Source organism: Sphaerodactylus townsendi, linkage group LG04, assembly GCF_021028975.2.
Source record: "Sphaerodactylus townsendi isolate TG3544 linkage group LG04, MPM_Stown_v2.3, whole genome shotgun sequence".
Lineage (NCBI taxonomy): Eukaryota > Metazoa > Chordata > Lepidosauria > Squamata > Sphaerodactylidae > Sphaerodactylus > Sphaerodactylus townsendi.
The window spans coordinates 1,918,715-1,943,961 of NC_059428.1; the positions used below are offsets into that span (position 1 = coordinate 1,918,715).

Here is a 25,247-nt window from a genome sequence, read left to right on the forward strand (position 1 = left end):
AAAGAAGGAAAGAAGGAAGGAAGGAAGGAAGGAAGGAAGGAAAGAAAAAAGAAAGAAAGAAAGAAAGAAAGAAAGAAAGAAAGAAAGAAAGAAAGAAAGAAAGAAAGAAAGAAAGAAAGAAAGAAAGAAAGAAAGAAAGAAAGAAAGAAAGAAAGAAAGAAAGAAAGAAAGAAGTATACCATAAGATGCCTTGACCTCTGTAAGGAAGAAAGGCAGCTAAAAAAATCACATTTTTAAATAAATAAAGAAAATAAATGTAGGCAGAGCTAGAAATATCACGTGAGCTGCACTGGGGGGGCAATGCAGTGCAGTGGTTAGAACATCAGACTAGGATCTGAGAGGCCCAAGTTTGAATCCCTGCTCTGCCATGCAAACATGTTGGGTGATTTGGGGCCAGTCATAGCCAGAGGTGGGATCCAACCAGTTCTCACCACTTCTCTAGAAGTGGTTACTAATTTTTTTGGAGTGCCGAGAAGGGGTTACTAAAGCAACCTCCCTGCCCAACAGGGACTGGAGGTGCGTGTGTGCGGCGGCGCCACTGTTTGAATCCCACCCCCATTGGAACCTGTTATTAAAAATTTTGGATCCCACTGCTGGTCATAGCCAATCCTACTTCACAGGGCTGTGATGAGGGTAAAACAGAGGAGAGGGAAACAACGTCGGGTGCTTTGGAGAAGTAAGAAGCAAACAAATAAAGCCGTAACATTTTGAATCAGATTTACTGGTGTCAAGTCTGAATTTGAAGATCTGGCCGGCTTCATCACAGCTATGTCAACATTTAAGAACATAAGAACATAAGAACAAGCCAGCTGGATCAGACCAGAGTCCATCTAGTCCAGCTCTCTGCTACTCGCAGTGGCCCACCAGGTGCCTTTGGGAGCTCACCTGCAGGAGGTGAAAGCAATGGCCTCCTGCTGCTGCTGCTGCTCCCAAGCACCTGGTCTGCTGAGGCATTTGCAATCTCAGATCAAGGAGGATCAAGATTGGTAGCCAGAGATCGACTCCTCCTCCATAAATCTGACCAAACCCCTTTTAAAGCTATCCAGGTGAGCGGCCATCACCACCTCCTGTGGCAGCATATTCCAAACACCAATCCCACGCTGCATGAAGAAGTGTTTCCTTTTATTAGTCCTAATTCTTCCCCCCAGCATTTTCAGCGAGATGCCCCCCCTCTCTGGTTTAGTATTGTGTTAGGTAAAAAAATTTCTCCTCTGTCAACATTTTCACCCCAGGCATGAATTTTATATGAGCTTCAATCCCATCCCCCCCTCAGATCGCCTCTCCAAACTAAGCAAGAGTCCCAAACGCTGCAGTCTCTCCCTCATGGGGAGAGGCGGTGCTCCAGTCCCTCAATCATCCCTCGCTTGCCCCTTCTCTGCACTTTTTTTCTATCTCTTCGATATCCTTTTTTTTTTTGAGATGCGGCTGACCCAGAGACTGAACACATGACTCTCCCAAGTGGCTGCGTACGCACTCCACTGCTTTATAGAAGGGCATGACAATCCTTGCAGTTTTATTATCAATTCCTTTCCTAATGATCTCCAGCATAGAGTTTGCCTTTTTCACAGCTGCCATGCATTGAGTTGACATTCCCATGGAACTATCCACTAAGACGCCAAAATCCCTTTCCTGGTCTGTGACTGATAGCACTGACCCCTGTAGCGTGGATGTGGAGAATTTGATTTTTTCACATTCAACATGATCTGTCACTCCGAATTGGTGGGGGCGGGGTCAAGGGGAGGAAGCAAGCCTCGCGGCACGGGTTCGAGTGACGGGACTTTACCTTGTGGTCGCTCACTGTGGAGGGGAGGCAAGCAGCCGTACACGAAGGCACGCAGCAGTAGTGGTCCTCCGAAGGGCCGCTGGCCGAGTTCCCGCGCTTCAGCCTGAAACTAACCAGAGAAGGACAAAAAAATCCCTGGGGCAAAGTTTTGTTCCACCCTGGGCCAAAATCACCCCTGCAGTTCTTAGTCACAGGATGCCGGAAATGCGTCTGTGCATCGTCCTTTGTGTGCGGCCAGCAAGAGATGCATTTACAATGGAAAAATAGAAATAGAAAAGTAGAAAGAGAGTCCAGATGGGACTCTGCCATTTGCTCTCTTTCATTTAAATTCCTCTGTTGGCCAACCTTAAATTTGACTAATTTCCCAACAAGGCGACCAAAATGGTCCAAGGTCTGGAGTCCATGCCCTATGAGGAGGGACTTAGGGAGCTGGGGATGTTTAGTTTGGCGAAGAGAAGGTGAAGAGGTGACATGATAGCCCTGTTTAGATATCTGTAGGGATGTCATGTTGGTGAGGGAGCAAGCTTGTTTTCTGCTGCTCCAGAGACTAGGACCAGGAGTCATGGGTTCAAGATGAAGGAGAAGAGATTCCACCTCAACATCAGGAAGAAGTTTCTGACTGTCAGGGCTGTAGGACAGTGGAACGCACTACCTCAGAAGGTGGTGGAGTCTCCTCCTTTGGAGGTTTTTGAGGAGAGGCTGGATGGCCATCTGTCAGGAGAGCTTTGATTGTGTGTTCCTGCATGGCAGGGGGTTGGACTGGATGGCCCTTGGGGGTCTCTTCCAACTCTAGGATTCTATAAGACAAAACTCTGCTTAGAATAGATTTATTAGGATTTCAGATTCCTGCCGTCCCTCCCCTCTTTTAGGGGATCAGTTAGTAGGTCGCCAGCTGTTGTACATTTGTTGTACTTTGGTACCAATGCGCTGCTTTTAATGGGGTTTTAATGATTTTAATATATATAAACTGCCCAAGGAGCTGCTGATACAGTTCTACAGAGGAATCATTGAGTCTGTCATCTGCACCTCTATAACTGTGTGGTTTGGTTCTGCAACCCAACAAGATCGACACAGACTTCAGAGAATAATCAGAACTGCAGAAAAAACAATTGCTGCTAACCTGCCTTCCATTGAGGACCTGTATATTGCACGGGTCAAAAAAGGGCTGTCGAAAATACTATTACTCGACCCTAGCGATCCTGGACATAAAAACTGTTTCAACTCTTCACCCTCTAAACGCTCGCTACATAAGGAGTTAACTGCAACACCACATTGACAACTAGACATAAGAACAGTTTTTTCCCTATATGCCATCCACTCTGCTAAACAAATAATTCCCTCGATAATGTCAAAACTATTTATTATGGTATATCATTATTATATAATTACTGCATCTTACTTTTTTTCTATTATTATTCCTATTATTCCTATCTCCCATCCCACTTATGGACTGTATGACTATAGCTCTGTGCTGACATTTTCATTCATTTTATTATTTCATGATTTTACATTTTTATGTTTCTTCATTACTATTAGATTGTTTCCTGATGCTTTACTAGAATCCTATATGACAATCATTAAGTGTTTGTACCTTATGATTCTTGACAAATGTATTTTTCTTTTATGTACACTGAGAGCATATGCACCGGAGACAAATTCCTTGTGTGTCCAATCACACTTGGCCAATAAAGATTCTATTCTATTCTATTCTATTCTATTCTATTCTATTCTATTCTATAGAGCCATTCCTTTATGATTTATTTAATTACTTTGAGATTTATTGATTCTATTCTGTGCTCTATTTATATGTCCATGTTCACCGCCCTGAGCCCTCCGGGGGAGGGCGGTAAATAGATAGACAGACAGACAGACAGACAGACAGACAGACAGACAGACAGACAGACAGACAGACAGACAGACAGACAGACAGACAGACAGACAGACGGGTGGGTGGGTGGGTGGGTGGGTGGGATTGGTAAGGGAGGTAAGAGGTGGGTGAGGGTAAGTAAGTAAGTAAGTAAGTGGGGCAGTGGCAGTAAAGGCAGAGTAAGTAACATATTTTTGGTCTTTGCTGATCTCAAAGGCAGTGCTATTTTTTTAATGTGAAGAATATGTTTGTGCGACCGTGCCTATTTTATTGGGCAGAATGGATCCAAGCCAAGGTCAGCCTTGAAAATCCAGATCTTGTTATTTTGCAGCAATTCAATGACATCCCGTCAGATCAGAGCAGGAGGATCGAGAAATGTAATCTACTCGAACAAACTCCTTGAAAGCCCACATATCGGCTCGAGGGTCAGTGGTATGAATTGTTGGCCGAGGCCGGATCTAAAAGCGAGGAGAGCCGAATATGTAGGAACTGATGAGTCCGAGGCTAAGCAAGGAACAGGCCAATTTATTTATTTATTTTATTGTTTAGTTTTATATACCGCCCTATCCCCGAAGGGCTCTGGGCGGTGTACAAGAAGTTAAATCATAATACAGTTAAATACAAAAACTAAACAATTAAATTCCAATATAAACAATTTACTAAATCCCCATTGAAACAGCGGTTAAGACAAAGTTTAAAATCGAATCAGAATCGGGCTTCAGCAAATCCGTTTTAAAACCCTCCCTAAATGGGAAGACTGCTGACTCCATCAATAGAAAGATGTAAACAGAAACGAGGATAGGAGGGGGGGGGGGGCACCATCGACGGCTGGTTACTCCAAAGGCGACAGGCAGGGGGGGGGAAACACCAAGAGCGACAGGCGGGGGGAAATCCAGGCGGTGAGATTCTTGATAGAAATATTAGAGAGGACTACCTCCCACATTGACTCCATTTTTTTAATGCCAGCCTTCCCACAAAGAGCTCAAAGCCGGGTGCATATTTTTTCCTTTCCCCTGTGTATCTTCACAACAGTCCTGCAAAGTAGGCCAGCCTGTGAGAAACAGGCTGGCCCCCAAGTGAATTGCCACTGAGCCTCCTGGCAGAATGAGGGTTCAAACCTGCGTCTCCCAGATCTTAATCTGGCATTCTAGTCCAGGGATGCCCATTGTGGTGCCCTTGGGTGCCACCCCTTTCCTGGTGCCTGCCAAGTCTTTTTGGGATTAGGCAGAGGTGGGATCCAGCAGGTTCTCACCAGTTCCCGAGAGTGGGTGACTAATTATTTGTGTGTGCAGAGAGGGGGTTACTAATCGGGTCCGCTTTTCCATTAGAAATCCCATTAGGTCCAAAAACCATAAAGTTCTGTTGTTTCCGATGTGGCTGGTTAGCGAAGGTAGAAAAACGGTGAGAAAAAATTCTCCCTGTTGGGTCAAGCCTTTAAAACATGTTTTAGAAATATGGTCAAGTTCCTTGTTTGGAATTTCAAGACTTGGGAGAATAGGTGGATTTATATCCCCCCCCCCTTTCTCTTTTTTAAGGAGACTCAAAGGGGCTTACAAACTCCTTTCTCTCCCCCCTACAACAAACACCCTGTGTGAGGTAGGTGGGAGACTGCAGGAGAGCCTCCAAAGAACGTGCAGCCTTCAAGCCTAAGGTCACCCAGCAGGAATGTAGGAGCTGGAAATAAATCCAGTTCTGGCTCAGATAAGCCTCCACAGCTCAAATGGCAAGGGTTACAAGGAATCAAACCCGGTTCTCCAGATTAGAGTGCACCTGCTGTTAACCACTACACAACGCGGGCTCTCGGGGGCAGGGGGACACGCAGGGAGACAGGCAGGGAAGGTTAAGCCCTTCCCAATGATGGAGCCTTTACAACAGCAGCAGTGGCGTAGGAGGTTAAGAGCTCGTGTATCTAATCTGGAGGAACCGCGTTTGATTCCCAGCTCTGCCGCCTGAGCTGTGGAGGCTGGATCTGGGGAATCTTCAGATTAGCTCTGGGCACTCCTACACACGCCCAGCAGGGTGACCTTGGGCTAGTCACAGCTTCTCGAGGCTCTCTCAGCCCCACCACCGCCTTCACCTGGGGTGTTTGTTGTGAGGGGGGAAGGGCAAGGAGATTGTCAGCCCCTTTGAGTCTCCTGCAGGAGAGAAAGGGGGGATAGAAATCCAAACTCTTCTTCTTCTATATCCCCTTTCAAAAATTTTGCCCATGAGGACTGGAAACTTATCGGATTCGGGGGATTAGAAACACACACACACACAACACACACACACGGCTCTGAAGAAGAGAGGAGAATCCCCTCTGTAAACTGGAGCACTGTGTCAAGCATGCACAGGCCCACTCTCTGCAGGGGTGGGTTTTTTTACACTGGAAGGGAGCCCTCTTCTCCACAGCTTCTCCCGGCTCTCCTGCTCGGGAACGGCTCTCCCGGCCATCTGCTGCTCCTTGGCCTTCGCTTCTTCTGGCTCTCTGGTGAGGGGAAACGTACAGCGGATGAGACCGGGCAGGTGTGCCAGGTGTGTATAAGACTCCCCACCCACCGAGGGGAGTTTTTGCTGGAACACACCCAGCTTCTTAAAAAGCGATCCTTCCTCACAAGGGGGAACCGGCCAGGACATGCAGGACGCATCTCACTTCTCCCTTCGCCCCTATTTGTTTTTCCTCGCTCCGTTCCCCACTTCCTTCTCTTCCTCCCACCCAACAAAAGGTAAAGTTTCCCCTTCAGTAGGTGTGTCCGACCAGAGGGCTTTCCCACTCATGTGAGCAGTGATTTTATAGGCAAACCTCTTTGTGGGGTAGTTTGCCCTTGCTTTCCCCAGCTATTCTTATTCCGCTAGCTATGAGCTAAGAAGAAGAAGAAGAAGAAGAAGAAGAAGAAGAAGAAGAAGAAGAAGAAGAAGAAGAAGAAGAAGAAGAAGAAGAAGAAGAAGAAGAAGAAGAAGAAGAAGAAGAAGAAGAAAAAGTAGAAGAAGAAAAAGAAGAAGAAGAAAAAGAGGAGGAGGAGGAGGAGGAGGAGGAGTTTGGATTTATATCCCCCCTTTCTCTCCTGCAGGAGACTCAAAGGGGCTGACAATCTCCTTGCCCTTCCCCCCTCACAAAAAACATCCTGTGAGGTGGGTGGGGCTGAGAGAGCTCCAAAGAACTGTGACTAGCCCAAGGTCACCCAGCTGGCGTGTGTGGGAGTGCACAGGCTAATCTGAATTTCCCAGAGAAGCCTCCACAGCTCAGGCGGCAGAGCTGGGAATCAAACCCGGTTCCTCCAGATTAGATACACGAGCTCTTAACCTCCACTACGCCACTGCTGCTCCTTTACTCATTTACCGACCAAGAAATGGAGGGCTGAGCTGACCATGAGCCAGCTGCCAGGATATCTGACCCACAGGGGGCTCGAACTCCTGACCGTGTGAGTGGCAGTGCAAGCACTTAACCACTACGCCACGCGGCTCCTCCCCACCCAACAACCACCCTACAATTATATGCCCCTTTGTCTTGGAGTTTCCCACCCTCCCAACAGCACCTCTGCCAAGAAAAACAACGGCCCAGTTGTGAGGTGCATGACAGAGAGGCCACAATATTTTCTTTCCCTCCCCCCCGTCAACTCCGTATCCTCTCCCCTTTCCCTGCCAGTGCGGCATAGTGGTTAAGGGCAGGTAGACGTCTAATCTGGAGAACTGAGTTTGAGCAGCAGTGGCGTAGGAGGTTAAGAGCTCGTGTATCTAATCTGGAGGAACCGGGTTTGATTCCCAGCTCTGCCGCCTGAGCTGTGGAGGCTTATCTGGGGAATTCAGATTAGCCTGTGCACTCCCACACACGCCAGCTGGGTGACCTTGGGCTAGTCACAGCTTCTCGGAGCTCTCTCAGCCCCACCCGCCTCACAGGGTGTTTGTTGTGGGGGGGGGGGGGAAGGCAAGGAGATTGTCAGCCCCTTTGAGTCTCCTGCAGGAGAGAAAGGGGGGAATATAAATCCAAACTCTTCTTCTTCTTCTTGATTCCCCACTCTTCCAACTGAGCTGTGGAGGCTTATCTGGTTAACTGGATTTCTTTCCCCGCTCCGACATTCCTGCTGGGCGACCTTGGGCTAGTCACCGTTTGTTCAGAACCGTCCCTGGAGAACCGGGTTCGATTCCCCACCGGGACGAGCCCAAGGTCACCCAGCTGGCATGAGTCGGAGTGCGGGAACACATCTGGTTCACCAGATAAGCCTCCACCAATCAGGCGGAGGGGCGGGGAATCAAACCGGGTTCTCCAGATTAGAGCGCGCCTGCTCTTAACCACTACGCCACGCTGGCTCTCTCAGCCCCAGGCGCGCTGCGTATGGCTCACATCTCAATGCCGACGGGCCTCCTGGTTGCCTTCCTCAGCTCCTTGGATACCCTGGCGTTCCTCACCCTGCAAGGAGAGAAAAGGGAAGCTGGGATTAGGCGGGGGATTCTGGTTGCATTCAACTGGAGCTGGCCCCACACTGCTCTGCGGCTTCTTCTCCATTCTGCAGGCCCCACTCGGACAGACGCACTGGAGGGGACTTCTGAAGCAAACAGCGAAGTCCTCGAAAGCATGCCGAGCAAGCACAAAGGACTCATCTCCTTCTTCCAGCAGTTCGCACTATCGGCCTTGGCTGGGCGGCTGGGCCCTGGAGAACTCCCTGGTGGATAGCTGCGAGTTCGAGTCCTACCACAACCCAAAGTAGCAGGCACCCAGACTTCTCTTCTTTGAAATATCACCAGCAAACCAGGCTGGAAACCATCACAGACCAGGAAAGGGATTTGGGCGTCTTAGTTGATAGTTCCATGGGAATGTCAACTCCATGCACGGCAGCTGTGAAAAAGGCAAACTCTATGCTGGGGATCATTAGGAAAGGAGTTGATAATAAAACTGCAAAGATTGTCATGCCCTTATATAAACAAGATCGTGAGTGCAAGTCCCCACTTGGAGAGTCCCCAGAGTTCAGTTCTGGTCGCAGCCACAGATCTCCAAAAGGAGTTAATCGGGAAGAGATAGAAAAAGTGCAGAGAAGGGCAACGAGGATGATTGAGGGACTGGAGCACCTTCCCTATGAGGAGAGGCTGCAGCCGCTTGGGGGCTTTAGTTTGGAGAGGGAGACGGCCTGAGGGGGGATAGGATTGGAAGTCTATAAAATTCATGCCTGGGGTAGAAAAATGCTTGGACAGAGAGACACATTTTCCTCTCTTTCTCACAATACTAGAACCAGGGGCATACATTGAAAATGCTGGGGAAGAATTAGAATAACTAATAAAAGGAAACAACTTCTTCACGCAACGGGTGATCGGTGTTTGGAATATGCTGCCACAGGAGGTGGTGATGGCCACTAACCTGGATAGCTTTAAAAGGGGCTTGGACAGATTTATGGAGGAGAAGTCGCTCTATGGCTACCAATCTTGATCCTCTTTGATCTGAGATTGCAAATGCTTGAGCAGACCAGGTGCTCAGGAGAAGCAGCAGCAGCAGAAGGCCATTGCTTTCACCTCCTGCAGGTGAGCTCCCAAAGGCACCTGGTGGGCCACTGCGAGGAGCAGAGCGCTGGAGTAGATGGACTCTGGTCTGATCCAGCAGGCTAGTTCTTATGTTCGTATATCTCTTGCCTTGAAAATCTTACGGGGCCGCTATATGTTGGCTGCGACCGGGCAGCACATTCCACAATTATCTTTCTCCGGCAAGATTACGAGGCCACGCTGCACTCTTAATCTTGACTAAAGGCAATAAACTTAGGACTTTCTTTAACAGTTTTCATTAGCTTCCAAAGATAAAAGAAAAACCCTCTGCAAACAGCTCCAGCCGACAGATAAACCTGACGTGACTCACAACTGCAACAAAACATGCCCGATCAGAAAGAAAACTTCGGAAACAATCCAAATCCTGCCACAGGTCAACAGGCGACTATTTCCTTGTGTTGTTTTTAGCCTCCAGAGATGTAGAAGAAGAAGAAGAAGAAGAAGAAGAGTTTGGCTTTATATCCCCCCTTTCTCTCCTGCAGGAGACTCAAAGGGGCTGACAATCTCCTTGCCCTTCCCCCCCCCCCACAACAAACACCCTGTGAAGTTGGTGGGGCTGAGAGAGCTCTGAGAAGCTGTGACTAGCCCAAGGTCACCCAGCTGGCGTGTGGGGGAGTGCCCAGGCTAATCTGAATTCCCCAGATAAGCCTCCACAGCTCAGGCGGCAGAGATGGGAATCAAACCCGGTTCCTCCAGATTAGATACACGAGCTCTTAACCTCCTACGGCCACACCCTCTTGGGAAGGCTGTAACTCCCCAATGTGGGCTGATTACCAGAGGCTGCCACAGCTTTGCGTGGAGCATCTTCAATGGCGATCCTTGCCCCATGGTCTTCGCAGGGGAGGAACCCCACTGTCTGCCACGTAGCCATGCCTGCCCTCTGTCCTTAGCAATATCGGTACTGTTTTATTAAGCCCTGCTTAGTGATGCAGCGGCCAAGAAAGCCAATGCGATTCTGGCCTGTATCAATAGGAGTCTGGTGTCTGGATCGAGGGATGTAATCGTACCTCTCTATTCTGCATTGGCCAGACCTCACCTGGAATATTGTGTGTAGTTCTGGGCACCGCAATTCAAGAAGGGTATCGACAAGCTGGAACAGGTCCAGAGGAGGGCAACCAAAATGGTCAAAGGTCTGGACTCCATGCCCTATGAGGAGAGACTTAGGGAGCTGGGGATGTTTAGTTTGGTGAAGAGAAGGTTAAGAGGTGACATGATAGCCAAGTTCAGATATTTGAAGGGATGTCATGTTGGTGAGGGAGCAAGCTTGTTTTCTGCTGTTCCAGAGACCAGGACACGGAGTCATGGGTTCAAGGGGAAGGAAAAGAGATTCCACCTAAACATTAGGAAAAACTTCTTGATCATCAGGGCTTGACAGAGGAATGCACTACCTCAGAGTGTGGTGGAGTCTCGTTCTTTGGAGGTTTTTAAAGAGAGGCTGGATGGCCATCTGACAGGAGTGCCTTGATTGGATGTTCCTGCATGGCAGGGGGCTGGACTGGATGGCCTTTGAGGTCTCCTCAAACTCTATAATTCAAAGGCTGCTTTTTATTGTTTTTGCATTTTGAGGGAGAACCCTAACATCATTACCTTGATGGTAAAAACGGCTTTGCCCAAATACTAGAGCCGTGGTGGCGAACCTTTGGCACTCCAGATGTTATGGACTACAATTCCCATGGCCAATTGGCCATGCTGGCAGGGGCTGATGGGAATTGTAGTCCATAACATCTGGAGTGCCAAAGGTTTGCCACCACGGTACTAGAGTGTCCACTCATTGCCGGTGGCGAGATCCCGCTTCTGGTACTTGCAGGAAGTGATGTCGACGGCAACAGAGGCTTCAGTTTGGAGTTAAGTCACCCCCCCCCCCCACCAGATTGCCAGGAGCTACCTGGCAGCTCTACTTGAAATGCTTCCAGAGATCCGCTATTTGACCACTAGGAAAGCTGACCAGCACTGACGGCTGTGTTTTTGCCTCACTGGGGAAACTTACAGAAGATCTCAGGAGAGTCTCCCACAGGAAAGCAGCACCGAGAAGAGTAAAATCTCCTCTCTTTCTGCACCATGAACCAAATCAGAAACCCCACACGCAAGAACGAAGTTCCCAGCTTGCAAGTCTGGGCGCATCTTTTATCCAAGTCCACCACATGAACTTCATATCATATGCAACCGGCCTGAATTCACATACACGCTACAGGGGTCAGTGCTATCAGTCACAGACCAGGAAAGGGATTTGGGCGTCTTAGTTGATAGTTCCATGTGAATGTCCACTCAATGCATGGCAGCTGTGAAAAAGGCAAACTCTATGCTGGGGATCATTAGGAAAGGAATTGAGAATAAAACTGCAAGGATTGTCATGCCCTTCTATAAAGCCGTGGTGCGACCGCACTTGGAGTCCTGTATCCAGTTCTGGTCGCCACATCTCAAAAAGGATATCGAAGAGATAGAAAAAGTGCAGAGAAGGGCAACGAGGATGATTGAGGGACTGGAGCACCTTCCCTATGAGGAGAGGCTGCAGCGTTTGGGGCTCTTTAGTTTGGAGAGGAGACGTCTGAGGGGGGATAGGATTGAAGTCTATAAAATGATGCATGGGGTAAAGTCCCTCAATGCTCCAGTCCCTCAATCATCCTTGTTGCCCTTCTCTGCACTTTAGGTAGAGGTCTTTCTTCTAACCTCCTACTTGATTCTTTGAATTGGGGATGCCGGGGACTGAACTTGCAGCCTTCTGTGCACTGAGAAGAGATGTGTTGTACCCTCTCCTTTTTGCTCCCTGCCAACCCCCTCCCGTTCCTGCTCCTGCCTCCCAGCCTTGCCTTTCCCTTCTGTGTCCAGGGGTTCCCTCACCTCTCGTTCTTCTCGTTGCGATGCTCGGCAGCCTCGATCTTCATCCGCATGATGCTCTTGAGCAGCTGCAGGCCTCTCTCTGCCACCCGGCGGAACTCCAGGTCTTGGCACCGGTAACGCTCGCGTAGCGTGTCGTACTCGGCCTTCACGGCGGAGTTCTTGCGGCTCAGCTCTTCCACCTGGTCCTCCAGCTGCCGGTGCTGGGCCTCCACGTTGGAGAGCTGTGTGCTCACGGAGGCCAATCTGAAACGGGTCAAATCCATCGCTTTGGACAGACGCAATGTGCTTCCTTCTGCTATGAGGGATGGAAGAGGCTCCAAAACACCCCATAGTGAGCGTTTTTGCATTTGCACGCTGAAAACTGCAGAAACTGTATACCATGTTCTCCATGGGCCTTTCCCCACTTACCTCTTTTTGGTGGCCAAAGGGCGTCTACGCTGCATTTGTTGCACTCCGCAGCTTTTGAGCACAGAGAAATTGTTCCCCACTTCATTTTGCTATTCACAAAATAAAGCAGGGTCAGAATTGCAGCGTTCCCCAAGAGCACGTGTTCCACTCTAAGGCAAAAACTGACCAGCCGGAGGACAGGTCTCGTACGCTGATTGGCTGGCACGCAGGTACGCGTCATGCCAGACCTTAGCGCCGGGCTTAATCGCTGGCGTGCCAGCCGGAGGGCGGGTCTCTATTTTGATTGGCTGGCACGTGTACACGTGTACACATCATCGACACGTGTACACGTCATCAAAACGTTTCATTTTTCCACCGCCTATGTTCCCCGCAACCCAGTTTTCACTTTAAAAGCCAAGCCTGCGCGCTCAGCGGCACTCTGCCGTGATTGGCTGGTGCAAAGCTGTGGCGCTCGAGCAGTAAAAGCAATGTTGGAACGTCACCCTGTGCATACGTCTCAACTTCCTTAAAAAATGGAGAAGCCTGTTGCCTGAATGGTCGGAAGGCTGCACGTCACAGAATCAACTTCGCGCAAACATGCCGAAGTTTCTCACCACCCCGCGGCAAGCGCAGCGTTTTGAGAAAAGTTGCTGTTTTAAGAGGAGCTAATTTGGCGCGCGCCAAGGAGGTGGGAGAGCAGCAGATTCGGGGCGGCTGCGCTGTGGCCGCTAGTGCGGTGGGGAGCGCGGCGGATCCCCGGGTCTTTTCACGAGGTTAGCCCGCAGCATATGGTGAGTGGGGAAAGGCCCCATGTTATTGCCTCCTTCGTAGCCGGGCCAGAACAAAGTTCCTCTCAACCTTCTTGATGGGCTTAGGGTGCCGGATAGACCAGCAAAAGACTCTTTATCTGTTAAACCACAAATCCAGGGATGCTCTAGAGCAGGGGTGTCCAACTCTGGCGCTTCAGATGTTCATGGATGTTCATGGAGCAGGGGCTGATGGGAATTGTAGTCCATGAACATCTGAAGCACCAGAGTTGGACACCCCTGCTCTAGAGCATCCCTAGATTTGTTGTTTAACAGATAAACACGGTCACAAACAAACAGATAAACATGGTCATAAACAAACGATCTTAATTTTACTTTGTACGTTGTCTTTTCATTTTTGTCTTTTATTTTAAATCTTTGTACTATGCCACTAAAGGTTATCTGTACACAAAAATGGGTCAAATAGGAATTCCTCTTTTCGCGGCCGTTTCTTATTTTTCTTATTGAAAATGTTTACTGGCTGCCTTTGTACCTTGCAGAACACAAGGCGGCTTACAGTGTGAATGGATTTTTTAAAAAAAGACTACCATTTAAAGACTACCAGGTTGCTGGCAGGAACATCTATTAGGGACCGGATTACTCCGGTCCTGTACCAACTACACTGGCTGCCGATCGAGTACCGGGTCATGTTTAAGGTTCTGGTTTTGACCTTTAAAGCTTGAACCAGCATACCTACAAGACCGTCTCTCCCTATATTGCCCTGCTAGGCCCCTCCGCTCCTCGGAGGCGGACCTTCTGGTGATCCCTGGCCCCAAAGTGATCCGGCTGGCCTCCACAAGGACCAGGGCTTTTACGGCCCTGGCCTCCCACCTGGTGGAACAGGCTCCCCCAGAGTGGAGACTTCAGGGCCCTGTGGGACATGGAAAGCTTTCCGCAGGGCCTGTAAAATCTGGACCTTGTTCAGCCGAAGCGTTTTGGATAACATCTCACTTCTGTGAAAAAATCTGGCCTCCTGTGGGGGGTAGGAATGGGGAAGGGGAAACAATTTTAATCGCCATCTCAACTTTGAATGTTATAATTTGTATATGGTTTTAACTGGGATTGGGGGTGAAATGGATTTTAATTGTTTATATGAATGATGGACACCGCCCTGAGCCCTTTGGGGAAGGGCGGTATAGAAATTTAATAAAATAAATAAATAAATAAATAAAATCTCTAGTAAGGATTGCTGACTAATAAAAACTAAACTGGGTAAATGTAGACCTAATAAAAACTGTTGAAGGCTTTCACGGCCAGATTCAACGGGTTGTGGTGGGTTTTCTGGGCTATGTGGCCGTGGTCTGGTAGATCTTGACCTGGTAGATCTACCAGACCACGGCCACGCAACCCGGAAAACCCACCACAACTAATTAAAACTGTCTTCAACTGCCTCCTGAAGACAGAAAGTGAGGGGGCCAAGCACACCTATAATTGTCCTATAATCTCGGGGCAGCCACTAAAAAGGCTCTGCTTTGTGTACCCACTAGGCTTCTTTTACTGGTGGGACAGTGTGGCGGGCTGCTTTCTGTAATATTGATTCCATGGCAGGAAGGTGAAGGAGAAGGAAGAGGAAGAGGAGGAAGACGAAGAGGAGAAGGAGAGAAGAATAATTTGGATGTATACCTGCCTTTCTCTCCCACAATGAGTCTCAAAGCGGCTTACAAACCCCTCCCCTTCCTCTCCCCACAACATACACCTTGTGAGGCAGGTGGGGCCGAGAGAGTTCTGAGAGAACTGTGAATAGCCCAAGGTCACCCAGCAGGCATCAGGTGGAGGAACGGGGAAACACGGGGGGCATCATGCCCCTAACCCCTGTGATTTCAAAGGGATGACTGTATAGCACAGTGCAATAAAATATATGTTTAATTGATATATTGGGTGTATATCCAATATACAGCCAATATATGTATTAAGTGGGGTGCTGTGTGGTTTCCGGGCTGTATGGCCGTGTTCTAGCAGCATTCTCTCCTGACGTTTCGCCTGCATCTGTGGCTGGCATCTTCAGAGGATCCTCTGAAGATGCCAGCCACAGATGCAGGGAAAACATCAGGAGAGAATGCTGCTAGAACATGGCCATATAGCCCAGAAACCACACAGCACCCCAGTGATTCCGGCCGTGAAAGCCTTCGACAATATATATTAAGTGTTAGCAAATTGAAATATTTAGCAAAGACAATTTCAGAATTGGCTTTGACCCTCACTCCTGCTGATGTCTGCCAATAAAATATTTTTGAATCAATGTGACAGTGTCTGAATTGTGTCTCAGATCTGGGGCTTGACAGTCTAGTAGACTCCTAGTTTGGGAGACATGTTCTCAGTAGCTGTTCTCAGAATCCCAGGTGAGGGCACCTGAAGGGCACAGGTAGGGGGGGACAACAGAGAAGTCACCGCCTCTGAGCCAGCGTGGTGTCAGACAAGCCTTGACAAATTTGCTTTGGATGCAGGAGCCAAAACAAGCAAATGGAGGCCCAAACTCATTTTTTTTTTACCTGCTCAGGCTCCACGGAACCAAGTCACGATTTATTGTCCTCAATTTTACCCTCTTTTGTTCAAACGTGATTCACAGCCTGAAATATGCAGGGAAAATAACAGACTACGGTGCCATTACGTATTTTGCGGCTTTATCTGCAAGCTCCGTCTACTGCCAAGTTGCTAGAAAGGAAGTCAAACTTCCCCTGAAAGCTGCATTGAGAAATGAATGCACGGATCCTCTGATATACCCTTCCGACGGTAGAAGGCGGAACAATTTAATGTGCCTTTCTATTTATCTGGTTTGGGCAGGAGGAAAACCTCTTCAAGCACACCGTATTCTTGGACCGCAATCTCCATTAACTTCATCATGTAGCAAAAAATGTGAACGGCAAAGGTCAGCGAAATTCACCGGTCAATTAGACTCAAATGTCACGGAAGGATGACTCATGGAGAGGAAAGGATGGCCTTCTATGTTTTAGGTAAACACAGTTCAACGGGGATAAAAAATGGAAGCGTTGATGAGCTATTAAGGAGAAGCAAAAGCGATTCCCTTCTGCTCCTCTTCTCATTAAATGTCATCAAGTCTCCTCTAATAGAACTGCCCGATGCCGCATCGACGAACCCCTGGCCAATCGCCGCGCAGGACTCATTTGGCCGTGTGTGGAACTGAGTCCTGCGCAGCAATTGGCCCACCGGCAGTTCCCTTGCTCCGGACGCCAAACCGGACCCGTCGAGGGAGAAGCGTTTTGCCACCTGTCGGCCTGCCAGCCCTGGAAACAGTCTCTCATTCCCCTGCCCAACTTCCCTTGCCCCCCCAGCCTTCCCCCCCCCCCAGCACAAACCAGGGTCCACCAGCCAAGCGCTTACTTTGCTGCCTCCCTGGCCAACCCTTTTCTGAGATAGCATGGTGTTCGTTTCACCGTCTTGTCATCAGTCATCATATTCATTCATTCATTCATCTTATCTTGTCTATTCACCATTCATTCATTCATTGGACTTGTACCCCACACTCCCCCAAAGGGCTCAGAGCAGCTAACAACCAACAAAACAGAATAACAGAATCAAATATGAGCAATAAATAAATATGAACAACAACAAGTCCACCAAAACCATAACCCCAGCTTATCAAACATCACTAAACAGCATGTCAACAATATTAACGTTTCTTAACGGAATAACAAACAGCAAAAGCATATTAGCACTTAGCATAAAATACAACTGCATCGTATGCATAATAATAGGACAATGAGATAACAGCTTGCGTTGTGGTTAAGAGCAGGTGCACTCTAATCTGGAGAACCGGGTTTGATTCCCCACTCCTCTACCTCGGTGGCAGAGGCTTATCTGGTGAACCAGATGTGTTTCCGCACTCCTACATTCCTGCTGGGAGACCTTGGCCTAGTCACTCTCAGCCCCACCTGCCTCACAAGGTGTTTGATGTGGGGAGCTTGTAAACCACCTTGAGAGAAAGGGGGTATAAATCCAAATTCCTCCTCCTCCTCTTCTACTTCTTGCTTTTCTCTCTCTGAACTCTCTCAGCCCCACCTACCTCACGAGGGGTCTGTTGTGGGGAGAGGAAGGGAAAGGAATTTGCAAGCCCCCTTGAGTCTCCACACAGGAGAGAAAAGCGAAGTATAAACTCAAACTTTTCTTTTTCCCGCCTCAGACGTTGGAGCATCTGCAGACTTCAAATAAGAAACATCAGCCTGATAAGCAAGTGGACTTTAATCTTACGTGAAAGGTTTGCACTTCAAGAAGAAGAGCTGGATTTATATCCCCCCCCCGTTCTCTCCCATGACTGAAAGGGGCTGACAATCTCCTTTCCCTTCCCCCCTCACAACAAACACCCTGTGAGGTAGGTGGGGCGGAGAGAGCTCCGAAGAACTGTGACTAGCCCAAGGTCACCCAGCTGGCGTGTGTTGGAGTGCACAAGCTAATCTAGTTCACCAGACAAGCCTCCACGGCTCAAGTGGCAGAGCAGGGAATCAAACCTGGTTCTCCAGATCAGAGTGCACCTGCTCTTAACTACTTCACCACGCTGGCTTTTGCAGACAACTGTGAAAGTGAGGGAGTCCCGGATAAACCCTGGAGAATCAGCCACCCGTACCTGGCCCTCTGCTCCACCAGAGCGGTTTCTTTTGCCTCGAGCATCATGTTCCGTTCTATCATCTTGCAGGTCAGCTAAACACACAGAGAGAAAGGGATGGTCAGGAAGACAGGTTCTCCAGCCATTCTGCATCCCTGCTTACCTGGCAAAGGGGACTGCAGCACCCCTGGAAGCTAAGCAAATTCTTAAAAAGGAAACAGCCCCCCAGCAAAGCAATGAAGAATGAGACCTCTCTCTCTTTTTCGAGGGGGAGGAGGAGGAGGAGTTTGGATTTATACCCCCCCAAAGAACTGTGACTAGCCCAAGGTCATCCAGCTGGCATGGTTTGGAGTGCACAAGCTAATCTGATTCACCAGATAAGCCTCCACAGCTCAAGTGGCAGAGTGGGGAATCAAACCTGGCCCCTCAGATTAGAGTACACCTGCTCTTAACCACAACACCATGCTGGCTCTCTGCAGTTCTCAAAACGCCTCCAATGGTCAGGACACAGCATCCCCCACCTCCCCGCCCGGCAGCTTTACTCCGGCGTGCTTCTCTACTCCCAGGGAGCCCTAAGAATGCCGCTACTCACTTCTATGTTGATCCTTCGCAACTCCAAAACGTGCCCTGTGTAGTTCCTTCTCAGGCGCTCCAGCGCATCTGCAGAGCCCAAGACTTCGTCCCCTATGGAGTCGGCGAGATCCAGGGCCGACCTACGAGCAAAACACGAGTTAGAAATCAGAAGACATCTGAGCTGGGAGAGTCACGAGATATCCGGTGGTCCTCTACCACGGCCAGAGCATTCTCAGCTTTGGCCCCCGACCCGGCTGGAACTTCTCTCACTTCCCGATGGGATTTTTAATTGAATTTCTCTTAATCCCTCCCTCCATTCCTCCATCTTCAAAATAAATAACTGACTTCTGGTTTGGGGCTCATACGGGACCAAAAGTAGCCGGCAGTTGAACCCACATTCAGGAACTGGTTCTGGGTTACACTGCAATTCTGCACCCTAAGAACATAAGAACATAAGAACGAGCCAGCTGGATCAGACCAGAGTCCATCTAGTCCAGCACTCTGCTACTCGCAGTGGCCCACCAGGTGGCTTTGGGAGCTCACCTGCAGGAGGTGAAAGCAATGGCCTTCTGCTGCTGCTGCTCCCGAGCACCTGGTCTGCTAAGGCATTTGCAATCTCAGATCAAGGAGGATCAAGATTGGTAGCCAGAGATCGACTTCTCCTCCATAAGTCTGTGAAGAATTAGGACTAATAAAAGGAAACACTTCTTCATGCAACACATGACTGGTGTTGGAATATGCTGCCACAGGAGGTAGTGATGGCCACTCACCTGGATAGCTTTCAAAGGGGCTTGGACAGATTGATGGAGGAGAAGTCGATATGTGGCTACCAATCTTGATCCTCCTTGATCTCAGATTGCAAATGCCTTAGCAGACCAGGTGCTCAGGACCAGCAGCAGCAGAAGGCCATTGCTTTCACCTCCTGCAGGTGAGCTCCCAAAGGCACCTGGTGGGCCACTGCGAGTAGCAGAGAGCTGGACTAGATGGACTCTGGTCTGATCCAGCTGGCTCGTTCTGATGTTCTTATGTTTAGAAATCACACCAGCACAGTAAAAGCACTGTGCGCTTTATATGGAGGCTTGTGTATTAGCAGGATCTATCTTTGTGTTTTGGAATGCGAAGAGACATCCCAGCAGGCCTCGGACCTTGAAGGACGCCGTGAAATGCAACAGCACGGGGTCCGAAGGAACACAGTCCAGCCCTTTCATAGTCCAGGGGAGACCAATCCCTGCTTGAAATCCATTTTCAACAGGGTGGATGTTACTGGAGATTCGAGCGGCTCTTCCGCTTAAAATGCGACGAGTGTGTCCGATACGTTTTGCAAGCGTTGCGGGCTGAGCAGGGTTGGGAAATTTCCGGAGGTTTGGGGGCACCCAGCCAGCGCAGGGCGATATGGAGTCTGCGGAGGGAAGGGGGTGCAACAGAGCTTGGAGGGTGTAAAAGGGCCCACCCTTCTGACCCCCCTGAAAAAGGAATTGTGGCCATTGAAGAGAGGGCCGACTCAGCGGCAACGGCTGTTTTCTGAAGCCCCTCTGAAAAGCGGCTCTGCGTGAGCAGCCGGAAGAAAGCCCCAATTGTGAAGCGCAAGGCACGGCCTCTGCTATTCAAAGGACTTTGGTACAGCGGCGTGCCAGGGCTCGTTGCCCGGGTACCGGTTCCCAAGCACAGTGGCCGCGTGCTCCAAAAATGGAAGAAGAGAAGAAGAGTTTGGATTTATATCCCCCCTTTCTCTCCTGCAGGAGACTCAAAGGGGCTGACAATCTCCTTGCCCTTCCCCCCTCACAACAAACACCCTGTGAGGTAGGTGGGGCTGAGAGAGCTCCGAAGAGCTGTGACTAGCCCAAGGTCACCCAGCTGGCGTGTGTGGGAGTGCACAAGCTAATCCGGTTCACCAGATAAGCCTCCACGGCTCAAGTGGCAGAGCTGGGAATCAAACCCGGTTCTCCAGATTAGATACACGAGCTCTTAACCTCCTAGGCCACTGCTGAGGGGAAAGGGTCCAATTGCAGCCCCCCTCCACCACCACCCCGCTCCCGAGGCCCAGTTCTCCAGATTAGTGCTCTCAACCACTTAACCTTGGCTGCTCTGAAGAAGAAGAAGAGTTTGGATTTATATCCCCCCTTTCTCTCCTGCAGGAGACTCAAAGGGGCTGACAATCTCCTTGCCCTTCCCCCCCACAACAAACACCCTGTGAGGTAGGTGGGGCTGAGAGAGCTCCAAGAAGCTGTGACTAGCCCAAGGTCACCCAGCTGGCGTGTGTGGGAGTGCACAGGCTAATCTGAATCCCCCAGATAAGCCTCCACCACTCAGGCGGCAGAGCTGGGAATCAAACCCGGTTCCTCCAGATTAGATACACGAGCTCTTAACCTCCTACGCCACTGCTGAGGGGAAAGGGTCCAGTTGCAGCCCCCGCCCCCACGACCTGGCAGGAAGCAATCCGGGTGGTTGGTACCTGGTGGAAAGTCCCAAATGAAGATCCAGAGATTCCACCTGCAGCTTGTAGATGCTCAGCAAGTAGGATTTCTCCAGGAGTTTGTTATCTGCAAGGGAGGAAAAAGGGATGTGAAAAGGAAGACCGAGCTACTGAAAACAGGGCGGACGTGCGGGTCTGCTATTTGAAACCCCCTCCCCACTCTGGCAACGGTGGCATTTAATCCTGGGCACCAAATCCAGCTCTGTAGGCAATTTCAGCTTTCACTGAAAGCTACAACAAACCACATTTTACAGCTCTCTCAGTCGGGAAGGGAGCAATCTGAGAGGCCAAAGGAGCACCGTCCGCACAGGAAAGGAAGCGGGACTTCCGTACAAATCGATCAATCCATCTATCAATAATTTATTACAATCACCGAGCAGCAGAATAAACCACGCTGTTTCATTACCATACATAACTATGAGAAATCAATTTTTTTAATATATTTTTTTTAGAGAAGCAAGCCTTTATTGGCATAGACAACAGTACAACAATAATAAAAAAACGGATTAAAAAGCATATACAATACAGTTCGAAGGAAATCTACTGGCGCTTAGTAATTTCCAGGAGAAAGTCTGCCACTATCATACAGAGAGAAGGATCAGAGTTGTCCAACAAGTAGTGTAATCTAATTAAATCGGGGAGATGGGGTAAATGTAAAGGAGTAAGATTCACATACTTGGATCTGATTTCCTTGAATCTGAGACAGTGAAGTAATTGGTGGCCAGAGATTCAACGGAGCCATCATTACATGGGCACAATCTTTTAGCCTTTTCTTGCTCATTAAATCTGCCATGTAACAAGGCAGAAGGCATAACATTAAACCTGGCGAGCATCATGGCTCTCCTTTGAACAGGGTTTATTAAGCAATACAGGTAGAGTGCCAAGTGGCCCCGTTCAAATGGGGGAAATCAAATTGCATAAATATATGCAAAACGAAGTACATATACAGGGTTTGTAGCCGGTTTGGAATTTAGCTTTCTCCTGCGCAAAACCATAGTGGGATTTTTCTTCGGGGTCATCGTTACTATGTTCTTGAAAAATCCCACCCCCAGTACACATAAAGCTGCCTTCTACTGTGTGAGCCAGCTGTCATTCTTCAGTGCACTCTGTACGTGGCCCGTGGCCCACTCTTGTCGCTCCTGCTCTTGTCTGAATCCTGAGTTCCAACCTCCACTCCAGGGCAGAGTCAGGACTGGAAAAAATCAAGGAGCTTTTCTGATATGATTTACTTGTTTTATTTTGCGTGGGGGTGAGATCATTGGTGGGATTCTGATAATTTAACCACTGGTTGTTTACAAGCACCATTTTAACAACCGGTGCGAACCGGCTGAATCCCACCACTGGGTGAGACCCACATTTCAACTGCTATTTCTGATGTTCATCCTACTTGGTTTTATCTTCTCGCTGGTCCATTTTTAGGCTAGGCGGCATTTGGTTCCAGTCAACACCTCCACAAACCCAAACCTGCTGGCTTCCAAACTCTGATTCATCTCTAACAAAAATGCCTTTATTTTCCCAACTGCTAAGAATATTTTAATGGAGGGTCCCGGTCGCTCAGGTCCAGATAAAAACTGGCATGAAACGGTGGGTTTCCTAGGTCTGCCAACCTCCACGGAGCACCTGAAAATCTCCAGGTATTGCAACTGATTTCCAGATGACCGAGATTTGGATTTATATCCCTCCTTTCTCTCCTGCAGGAGACTCAAAGGGGCTGACAATCTCCTTGCCCTTCCCCCCTCACAACAAACACCCTGTGAGGTGGGTGGGGCTGAGAGAGCTCCGAGAAGCTGTGACTAGCCCAAGGTCACCCAGCTGGCGTGTGTGGGAGTGCACAGGCTAATCTGAATCCCCCAGATAAGCCTCCACAGCTCAGGCGGCAGAGCTGGGAATCAAACCCGGTTCCTCCAGATTAGAGTGCAAGAGGAGGAGGAGGAGGAGGAGGAGGAGGAGGAGGAGGAGGTGGGGCTGAGAGAGCTCCCAGAAGCTGTGACTAGCCCAAGGTCACCCAGCTGGCGTGTGTGGGAGTGCCCAGGCTAATCTGAATTCCCCAGATGAGCCTCCACAGCTCAGGCGGCAGAGCGGGGAATCAAACCCGGTTCCTCCAGATTAGATACACGAGCTCTTAACCTCCTACGCCACTGCTGCTCCCTAAGCCACTGATATAGTTATCTTTCCCTCCATGGTGCAGTATAGTTGGGTCAAAACGGATATCCAACTAGAGCAGGGGTCTGCAACCTGCGGCTCTCCAGATGTTCATGGACTACAATTCCCATCAGCCCCTGCCAGCATGGCCAATAGACCCCTGAACTGGACAGTACGATCCACGCTGTGCCAAAGAGACAAATGCACGCTCCTGTGATATGCCCCTGGAAATCAGTGTGAAAACAGAAATCCACCCACACAGAACACTGTGCCACGGATAGAAACTTATACCGTAACATTCCTCCAAAGACGCCAGTCATAGATGTGGGTGAAACATCAGAAGCTTAAACGGCCAGCTCACATAGTCCGGAAAAACCCACCAGAGCCGGCTGATCCGGCTGAGAATATCTTCTATTGTACGTTGTTCCAGCAGTGCTAATCCTCGGGAACGCCTCCCCGTTTGACAACAAATGCCATCCTTTTAGGCTAAACTGGATTTCGGTTACGCTTGCGAGTTTTCTTCCTAAACTGTCCTCTCGGCTGCCAAGACACATAAATCCGCTCCCTGCGTCTGAAGCATCCAAATCGATTCAAGGATGGCAAACCGGTCTCCATGGCTACGAAGTCAGGCAAAGTGGAGATTTCCAAGAGAACCGGCAAAGGCATAAATAAATGTGCGGCTCTGAAAGCTTACTTAGATGAGGGAATGTCCCCCCACGCCTCTCCGCAAAAACATATTATTGGGTTAACCTGACCCTGACCTCATACATACAGATTATAGAATCTTAGAGTTGGAAGAGACCTCCAAGGGCCATCCAGTCCAACCCCCTGACATGCAGGAACACAAAATCAAAGCACTCCTGACAGATGGCCATCCAGCCTCTCTTGAAAAACCTCCAAAGAAGGAGACTCCACCACACTCCAGGGTAGTGAATTCCAGCCCTGACGGTCAGGAAGTTCTTCCTAGTGTTCAGGTGGGATCTCTTTTCCTGCACCTTGAACCCATGACTCCTGGTCCTAGTCTCTGGAGCAGCAGAAAACAAGCTTGCTCCCTCACCAACATGACATCCCTTCAAATATCTAGACATGGCTATCATGCCCCCTCTTCACCTTCTCTTGTGAGCAGCAGTGGCGTAGGAGGTGAAGAGCTCGTGTATCTAATCTGGAGGAACCGGGTTTGATTCCCAGCTCTGCCGCCTGAGCTGTGGAGGCTTCTCTGGGGAATTTGGATTAGCCTGTGCACTCCCACACACGCCAGCTGGGCGACCTTGGGCTAGTCACAGCTTCTCGGAGCTCTCTCAGCCTCACAGGGTGTTTGTTGTGAGGGGGGAAGGGCAAGGAGATTGTCAGCCCCTTTGAGTCTCCTGCAGGAGAGAAAGGGGGGATATAAATCCAAACTCCTCCTCCTCCTCCTCCTCCTCCTCCTCCTCCTCCTCCTCCTCTTCTTCTTCTTCTTCTTCTTCTTCTTCTTCTTCTTCTTCTTCTTCTTCTTCTTCTTCTTCTTCTTCTTCTTCTTCTTCTTCTTCTTCTTCTTCTTCTTCTTCACACAAAACATACCCAGCTCCCCCAAGTCTCTCCTCGTAGGGCATGGATTCCAGACCTTTGACCATTTTGGTTGCCCTCCTCTGGACCCGTTCCAGCTTGTCAATATCCTTCTTGAATTGCGGTGCCCAGAACTGGACACAATATTCCAGGTGAGGTCTAACCAATGCAGAATAGTCTGACCAATGGTCTAACCCAGGGGTAGGGAACCTTTAACACTCAAAGAGCCATTTGGGCCCGTTTTCCACGGAAAAGAAAACACGTGGAGCCGCAAATACTTTTTGACATTTAAAATGAATATAACACTATATATTGGTTTTTTTACCTTTACGCTTTGTATATAAACAATTACAGTGTGTTGCTTATGAAATCCATGAAGTGCTATAGATAAAATAATTTTTTATTTATGTAAACACATTTTGAACATTTTGAACTCAGGGGTAGTAGTGGTTTATTTTCTCAAACAAACCCAGAAATTTTGGGGGAAATTGATATTTATGCAATACTTAGTTCCTGTCAGATTTAAATTATGTTACTTTTTTTACAACATAAATGCATCCTTTATAAATTAGCATATAACATTATATTATTTGGCAGATTTATGAAATTTCCAAATATAAATGCCTGACAGCTCCATCCTAAATTCTGGCCCATAACTGGCATAGGGATTATTATCTAATGCTGACGATTGCCCTGCATAAATATTTCATGCTACATCTTTTAAAGGCCACAATATGAGTGTTTGCTCATTTGCAAATCAGCCTTATCTT

The 25,247-nt window shown here is 48.9% G+C and overlaps 1 protein-coding gene across 1 annotated transcript in view; it reads right to left on the bottom strand.

Annotated features, from left to right (window-relative positions):
• ATG16L2 (autophagy related 16 like 2) overlaps window positions 1–23,550 on the bottom strand; it is a 48,959-nt gene extending 25,409 nt beyond the window's left edge. The window contains exons 1-9 of the mRNA XM_048492946.1: window positions 23,541–23,550; window positions 20,773–20,860; window positions 18,340–18,460; window positions 17,769–17,842; window positions 11,997–12,239; window positions 7,972–8,037; window positions 5,986–6,117; window positions 4,037–4,108; window positions 1,784–1,892 (exon numbers count right to left, since the gene is read on the bottom strand). Coding sequence (XP_048348903.1) covers window positions 1,784–1,892; window positions 4,037–4,108; window positions 5,986–6,117; window positions 7,972–8,037; window positions 11,997–12,239; window positions 17,769–17,842; window positions 18,340–18,460; window positions 20,773–20,860; window positions 23,541–23,550 — 915 coding nt within the window. The remainder of the gene's footprint in view (window positions 1–1,783; window positions 1,893–4,036; window positions 4,109–5,985; window positions 6,118–7,971; window positions 8,038–11,996; window positions 12,240–17,768; window positions 17,843–18,339; window positions 18,461–20,772; window positions 20,861–23,540) is intronic.
• Window positions 23,551–25,247: the final 1,697 nt, after the last annotated feature.